Consider the following 7,745-nt stretch of genomic DNA (forward strand, 5'->3'; position numbering starts at 1 on the left):
GTTTTTGGCTTGTTTGTTTATGCGATTTACCTTCTGCTTACCTCGGTTTAATTTTCTATACCTTACGTTGCTTTAACTTGTTGGCTCAATTAAATCTTTGAATTGCAGTTGATTCCTAAAGAACAGTTCGTTGATAAATATATATGCGTGTGTGTGCTTCACATTTTTTTTTTTTATACCTTTTGTATATCTCTCTTTGAATCATTAGTTTTTGCACCCCATACTTTCACACTCTTTTCTTGACTTTCTGCCAGAAAAGTCGAGCCCTTATCTTCCTGACAGTCCGTTAGTTCTGAAAGCTTTAAACTTAAAAATGCAAAGCCCCTAACTGTATTATACCAACTTTAAATAATTTACTAAGAATCACACTGCTCTTATAGCTAATGAACGCTGGAACAACCTTTGGTGTTGTGGAACCACCGGAATTATGTGGCCTTTCCGTAAAAGGAAAAACACATCGGTGTCTAATTAGCAGGGAACGGATTTTTAAGACCTAAAAACCTATAAAAAAGGCAAAATAAAATAACGAAATAGGCTGGAAAAGGCAAAATAAAATAGCGAAAAAGGCAGGAAAAGACACTAGGCATTGCAAAAAAGGCAAAAAAAGGCAAAAAAAAAATAGCGAAAAAGGCAGGAAAAGGCACTAGGTATTGCCAAAAAAGCAAAATCAGGCACTAAAAAAGACAGAAAATACGAAGAACAATCAAAAAATATATTTATTTTAGAAATGCTTATATTACAAGTAAAAAGAGAAAAACCATGAACTAGTTTCATTATATGAAAAATTTTTACTTTGAATCTTCGACTATTTTATCCTTTCGAGTTTCTAACTCANATGCATTTTGAAGTTTTCTGGCAGCATTTTCATTCGATTTTCGCGAAGAAAAGCCTTGAATATACTAAATGTGCGCTCGACGTAAGGTGATAATGAAATCCGTTCCCTGCTAATTAGCTTACGCGCCATGAGACTAGGGGGTGGTTACAGCGGAACATTGCCATAATTGCAAGAACATAGACAAAGAAAAATTTCAGTTGCTTTTATGCCATAGTCCGGTTTTAAAAAGAAGAAGATTATACACATGCCAAACCATTCAAAACCTCACAGAGATCTCAGAGATGGAAATAAGAGGAAAGTTCACAGCGACAACTAATTGTTTATACCCGAGTTAGTTTACACGTTAAGTAGCTTGTCGTTAACAGATTCTGTAAAAGAGTAGCGTGTTTGGAAAAACTAATTTTCTTAATAGAGTTGGGGCTTATCCCTAGTTTAGGTACAGGTGTATCAATTGCGTTATTCCACTAAGCTCGTTCGGTTCGTTAGTTTCTCTACGAAATATTGAACTGCTGACTGAACTTAATTTAGTTCTATACTAATACACCGACACATCTACATCTTACATTTTCAGATGTGCGTGAGCATTTCCGATCTTCGCTGGAGACATCCGAATACGAAAATACATCGAATATGTTTCATGCGACTGAGGCGGAGTCAACGCTAAATCTTTTACTACGCTGTGAACTGCTGTTGGCGAACTATTCCAAGGATGATGCAAGTACAACAACACTTAATAACAATGAGCGCATTGTCAATGGGAAAATGAAGTCAAATGAAGTCAATGAAGGAGTCAATGGAGTTAATGGGGTCAATGGCCTGCCAATGCAAACGAGGACAAATACAGCGGACAGTCAAAGCAATAATTCAACAAAGAACGCCTCCAAGCAGACAGAACAACAGCACGAAGACGCTTCGTACTTGGATATGAGCGGAGGAGGCAAAACTTGTGGCAAGAAATGTAAGTAAACGCTTGACCTCTGCCCACAATGCCAGCATATGGTCATATATATACATACATATGATTGTAATGACTCATGAGTTAATTAAAGTAAAATAGTTTCCAATTAAAATTTATTTTTATTTTTTTTTTATTTCGCTTGTACATTTCAGCCTCCAGCTGGTATGATCACTGGAATAATGAAACGAAGAGCGATAAGACTTTCCGGTGCTCAGTACGTCTTGGCAACCAAACCAACAGCCAGGCATACAGTGATGATGATTTCGATGAAGATGATGACGATGACAGTGAAGGCAACGAAGATGACAACGGCTCTCAAAATTATGATATTTGTCAGGTATCCAGCCATGACAAGGACGAGATGCAGAAGGCAATAACGCCCGAATTGGAACCCATGCAAGCGATTGATTGCCCTTATATGGATTTGCCTGCGGGCCACCTTTCCATCGAGCGCGCCACCAAATATGGTCAGCTGCAACGCATCGAGAAGCGTTTATTTTTCGATCAATGCAAAAAGTATTACTGTGGTGTGTTGAACGATTGGCTTCTCTGCTATGCAGATGGCCCCACCGCAGCACATCCGAGCATTACCTTGTATCTAAAGCACAGCGGCATCGAAATCGAGCATTATGGTGAGGGCAAGCGTCGTGAAGTTTGTTTCCAGATCACCACCGCCGATCCCAACAAGAAATTCCTCTTTCAGGCGAATAGCGAGGTGGATGCCAAAGAGTGGATAATCGCCGTGGAGACGGCTATACGTGGGGATGCAGCACCAGCCAATGTAATGAAGAACGTTCGGAAACTGCCAACACCGCCCATTGTTAAGAAAATAACATTCATGGGCCATATGAGCGCCGCGCCAGCTCACGATTGCATTTACGAGGAACCTTCTCCGCTCTTCCAAACAGAAAAGTCACCCAACAAACCGCCAAATTTGCCAGTAAAGAAGGACACCTTATCTGCGCTTGATATGGTCAACTGCTTTGAGTACGATGTGCCAAAGTGTCCACCACAGCCCATTAAATCAGCTGATATTAGCCACACTGAATCGGAAACTGTTGAGCTATTGAATTTAGGTGAGAAGAGCGTGCTGAGCGCCGAGAAAATTGAATTCCAGTCCATTGTCAAGGATGTGCATAGTAAGTTGTCTAGTCAGTTATCGGCGGGCACGACGCCGGAGCGTCTAAAAAAGGTCGCTAAAAAGACATACTCCGGTAGCAGTGCCAGCGATGTAGAAGCTGTAGCGCTTACGCCCGCTTCTGCTGCAGCGGCTAAAGAACACAAGAAACAACGCAAATCGACCACGCCGAATGTCAGTCCGCAGAAGGGTAGCAACAGTGTCATTAACAATCAAAACAATACCAGTAACAACACATGTGCTAGCGAGCGAGCAGCGGTGAAAAGTTGGTTTTTCAATCGGCTGAATAAAACCACCTCTTCGGGTCGCAGCACCAGTTCATCCAACTCCACATCTTCTTCGCCAGCCAAATGCAAACAAAGCGAAAAAGAGAATCTACTGCAGAGCCTCGAATTGCATGACACGGTGGATGGTGTTGGAGGCAGTGATGCTCTACATAACACCAGCAGCAACCCCGCTTCACCAATACTAAAGAACTCATCCTCTGGCGGCACTGCCGGTATGGTGGATAGCTCGATGAAGAGCAAAGTTGATCTGATAATTAAAGAGTTCGAGACAAGTGCGCACATGGGCATGCTCACCATGGAAACGTTGGCGGGTAGTGCTGTAGCCTCACTTAGTTCCTTCTGCGACAATGACTGCAATAACTATGAGCCCATCATGACTGTGACAACACCACCAAGCAGCTTTTTGAAGAAAATTTAGCTGGTGACTTGCGCAAATAGCGGAGTGTAGATTGAAGACATCACTGGATGGGTGCATGGTGCATCAGACACTCAATTTATTTCTAATATTAATTTTATAAATTCAATAATGCTTTAGAGTTGCACTCTTGCTAAATTTTGAAGTGCGTGGACAATAAGAGTATTCATTATTTCAATTAAAGAATTGTTCTTTGGAATAAACAATTTTCGTTAGTATTAAAATGTAAGGAAAGGTTCTTTTTTTCGGACGGTACAAGGTTTGTGGATTCTTCTAAAATGATTTAGAGTTGAGGGATTCTCCACCTACATATGTACATAAGTATCTGAAATTAAGTCACACGAAAAAAACTTTTGGCTGCCGCTCATATGAGCGAAAATTAGGTTGGGTTAGTCTGGCTGGCTGTGTCACAAACGAATAGCAGGTGAAGATAGCTGAAGGTTTACCCAAGAAGGTCTGAGGAAGTGATTCCCTGTATGCCTTCTAGAATGGCGTTTTCTATTGTACTAGTTTATATTATTTGCAATGCATTTTTGGTTGCAATACAGCAGCTGGATACAATTAGTGAAATTGATAATTTTTGTGAATTTGGATTGGGAACGAAAAATTAAACTGAAGCTGGCACGGAGCCGAACTGCTTAGTCCCAAAACCAAATTTGCTACTCTTTCGAACTCCGAAAGAGATGAATCACAGAGATACGTGCACGGAATAAACAACATTCGTTTCACACGAATTTTTATTCTTACTTATTTAATTATTAAATTTTAAGTTTAATACCTATTTTAGCTTAATGGCAAAAGGTTGCAGTACAACTCAAATTAGAGAACATAAAAATCAATAACAGATCATTTTATTTTTCCGCACATTTATTTCAGATAACATTTTTATGCTTGTAAATATGTGTGTAAAAATCGTTTAACATTAAATATTCTTTTTGTTGTGAATTTATTGTTTCTATTATTTTGTGTATTCAACTATCGCAGCAAAAAAAAAAACGGTTTTAAAGTCCCACAATTTTTAAAATAACTTCAAAAACCCGTCAAAAAACAGTGAATTTGTTAAGGAAATGTACAATTTTCACAGGAATCTTGATTTTACATTAAAAATCGGACCATGGTGTTTAAGCAATTTTTTGATATATCTGCATTGATTTTCGATACACTTGCTAGCAATGATAACGTCAATATATAGGAAACGTCAATATGTAACTACAACATTAATAACTTTTATTTTTAAATTTTATAACAAAATTAAATGATGATCGGCTAGCTATTTTAGTGAATGTATTTGTATGAATATATGTAGACTATATACATATACATATTTTAAATATTTATTTAGTATAAAAAGAACCATAAGAAAGGTGGCCCAAGAAAAAAAATTAGTTTCATTGTTTTTTGTAGCAGTTACGAGGTAGTCTCGCGATGTAAAGCAATACAGATTAGGTTGAATATTGGAACATTTTTATGAATACATAGTATATTCGTCTGCATGGAAGTGCATATGCCTGTATGTAACTACATATTGACAGTTAAGGAATATAACAAAATAAATTATAAATAAAAATTCAATAAAAAAGCTTACAGTTAGAGATTAAAAGTACATAGCGCTTGATTTTAGCAAGCAACATGATTAGTTGCAGTATTAAAAATATCATTCTCGTAATTCAGTTTTTATTAATATTTTAAGAAAATTTATTGGTACGCAATCGATCGATGTGCTTGTGTAAATCGTTTGGTTTCTTCAAATGTTGCGTTTTCAGCTTGTCAGCGCTTGAATTTGCTTCTGCAGGCAGTCGCCATTTATATTTGATAGCTTCGATTAGACTTTATGACTGTAGCAAAGGCATATTAAATGGAGAAATTATTACAATTTCTTGTGCTGAGATTCCAAAATTTCAATCAAGCGATCGCGGCGCTTTGGATCTTTGATGAAGATTTGTTTGCGGACCACTTCGTTAGTTGAAAACATGCCCATGACTTTTTTGTTTTGCTTCTTCAGTCTGATTTCAAGTCCTTTATCAGTCGGTGTAAACGCGTCAATGTTTTCATATCGGTATTTCCATTGTACCTTTGGGTTTAAAGGAAATAGAATAAGAAACACAGGATAAACTAGATTCATTTTTAATATTAAAAAGCATGCGTACCCCTTTCGCCAAAATAAGTGTATAGCGATATTAACTAAATATTTTACTCACCGAATACGTCCCGAAAAGATCATTTTTGGTTGCATGTATGACGCGATGGTTCGAGACGACCAGGAACTCGTGTTTTGGCACCACTTCTTCGCAGTGTATAAAAACATCGGTGCCAGCATATTTGCCTTTTTCGATTTCCCTGCAAGTAATTTTGTCAAAATGTCAAGTTCCCTTTAAATTTCAACATTGCCCTTACTTAAATACACGATTGCCTTCGGCTTCGGCTCGACAATAGGGTCGTATCACATTATCCTGGTGTACGTAGCGTGGCGCACGCAAACGCGACACTTCATTTTGTCCTTCAGCCGCGCGGCGCACCGCGCCAAAACTGCCGCTTGCAAAATCAACTACACCAGCTGTGGGTTGTGCCACAAAACCAATCATGCCTTTGCCAACACCCTTGAAGAAGCCTTCTACGCCCTCTTCCCGTGCACCAGCCACTGGTTTGGTTACCACGCCCGAAACGCCGTCTACAAAGCCCTACAAAAATGTGAAAAACAAAAATAATCAAAATGAAATAAAATACTGAAATACTCTAGCTAGAACTCACCATAACCAGACTTTTGCCGCTGCGTGCTATACCCTCGGAGAAAGTTTGTGGTTTCTTATTCATGTGCAGACGTCTCTTTTTCTGATACTCCTCATCGAATGTCAGTGCAGCCAGCCCTTTACCCATTGCACCAGTAATTCTAAAATATTTTAATACATATTATCTAAAGAACAAATTTGTTTAACCATTCTACTTACTTCGATACGGCGCCAGCTGCTCCCCCTACTGTGTGACCGAATAGTGATTTGACGCCGAGCGCTAGACCTTGAGCAAATTCGCCAGGCCCTTGTATAGCACCCTATAATATTAGTCAACTTTAGTAACTAATTTACATGCAGCATTCACAGTGCAAAATTTACCTGGAATGGTTCATAGAACAAATCTTCAACGCCTTTCTTTAGACCTACAACCAAGCCATACGGATTGCCAAGTACATCCAAGCCCAAGACAAGCACGTACAACTGTTTAAGCGCTTGACCCGTATAATGTGCCGTGATCTCAGAAGTTAATTGCTGCTGCGTAAAGAACTGGTACTCACGCTCGAAGAAAGCCAACCGAAAAACGACATCATTAACATCGGTCAGCGTAACTCCAACGCCTTGCACCAGCGTAGATAGAATACCCGGCAAAGCTGTGGTGTCCGAACCAGCCATAGAGAAACTGACGTGTATTTTAATTGGTCCCAAATGCAAATTATCATAGAAATTCTTTTGTTCTTGCGCAGAATGCGTCTCTACGAGATCAGATAGTGGCTTTTCAATCGATTCCACATTTACATTGAAGAGTTTAGCCGCTTGTTCATCACTTACTTTCGCAGCGAACATGTCCGCGAGTGCTGTAAGAAACATTAAATCCACTTTGAAATGGAATTCCTGTATGAGCATAGTAGCATATTTGTATTGCTTGACCGTGGAGTTGGGCACCACCCATTGCACCACGCTGATTTCTATGAACGGCTTCAGCACCGTCGTTGTGGCAACACTCTTAGGCGGGGGTATCGGCGCGAGCACAACAGGGAAGATATAATCATTTAATTGATTGTCAATTTGAATTTTATTGATTTTTGCATGCAGTTGCATTTGATACGGTGATGTATTCATTTTAAACCAAACGCCCGGATAAAAGGTGCGATGTAGTTCACGCTCTCTATTCTTTTTCAGAATCATGTTTCCAAAATCGATCTGCAATAAGTAATGCAAGTTTAATATTAAACAATTTTGATTATGCAAAAGCAATATTACTTCATGTTTGCTATCGAGATAGTATTTTTTCACTTGTTGCACACTTCGATCTACCAAATACTGTTGATATTGCTCCTCTAACTCTGCGGTTTCATGAATATTCATCTGTTTGAAGTTCTTTGA

At 39.0% G+C, this 7,745-nt stretch overlaps 2 protein-coding genes across 2 annotated transcripts; one reads left to right on the plus strand and one right to left on the minus strand.

Moving 5' to 3' along the window:
• Positions 1–1,363: 1,363 nt before the first annotated feature.
• Positions 1,364–4,829, plus strand: blow (PH domain-containing protein blown fuse; the record flags this gene model as incomplete). The annotated part of the gene is made up of 2 exons (XM_017637556.1): positions 1,364–1,793; positions 1,946–4,829. Coding segments are annotated over 2 exons (2,121 nt in total), but the record flags the coding sequence as incomplete, so codon positions are not given.
• A 40-nt stretch (positions 4,830–4,869) lies between these two features.
• Positions 4,870–7,739, minus strand: LOC108381142 (vacuolar protein sorting 13C). The gene is made up of 7 exons (XM_017637557.1): positions 7,623–7,739; positions 6,741–7,562; positions 6,579–6,679; positions 6,382–6,520; positions 6,028–6,311; positions 5,832–5,970; positions 4,870–5,704 (listed from the first exon to the last, which is right to left on the minus strand). Exons 1-7 carry the CDS (start codon positions 7,725–7,727, stop codon positions 5,501–5,503), a joined length of 1,794 nt encoding a protein of 597 aa, XP_017493046.1. The 5' UTR covers positions 7,728–7,739; the 3' UTR covers positions 4,870–5,500.
• Between the last annotated feature and the right edge of the window lie 6 nt (positions 7,740–7,745).

Source organism: Rhagoletis zephyria, unplaced genomic scaffold, assembly GCF_001687245.7.
Source record: "Rhagoletis zephyria isolate East Lansing unplaced genomic scaffold, Rhagoletis_zephyria_1.1 Rzeph_scaffold_21544, whole genome shotgun sequence".
NCBI lineage: Eukaryota > Metazoa > Arthropoda > Insecta > Diptera > Tephritidae > Rhagoletis > Rhagoletis zephyria.

What these genes read in the sequence shown, in the direction of transcription:
- LOC108381142 (XM_017637557.1), bottom strand. Translation starts at nt 7,727, where the DNA reads ATGAATATTCATGAAACCGCAGAGTTAGAGGAGCAATATCAACAGTAT. An exon ending in ATCTCGATAGCAAACATGAA is followed by an intron (nt 7,563 to 7,622) that starts GTAATATTGCTT and finishes TACTTATTGCAG; the next exon opens with ATCGATTTTGGAAACATGAT. An exon ending in GAAGGCAATCGTGTATTTAA is followed by an intron (nt 5,971 to 6,027) that starts GTAAGGGCAATG and finishes AATTACTTGCAG; the next exon opens with GGAAATCGAAAAAGGCAAAT.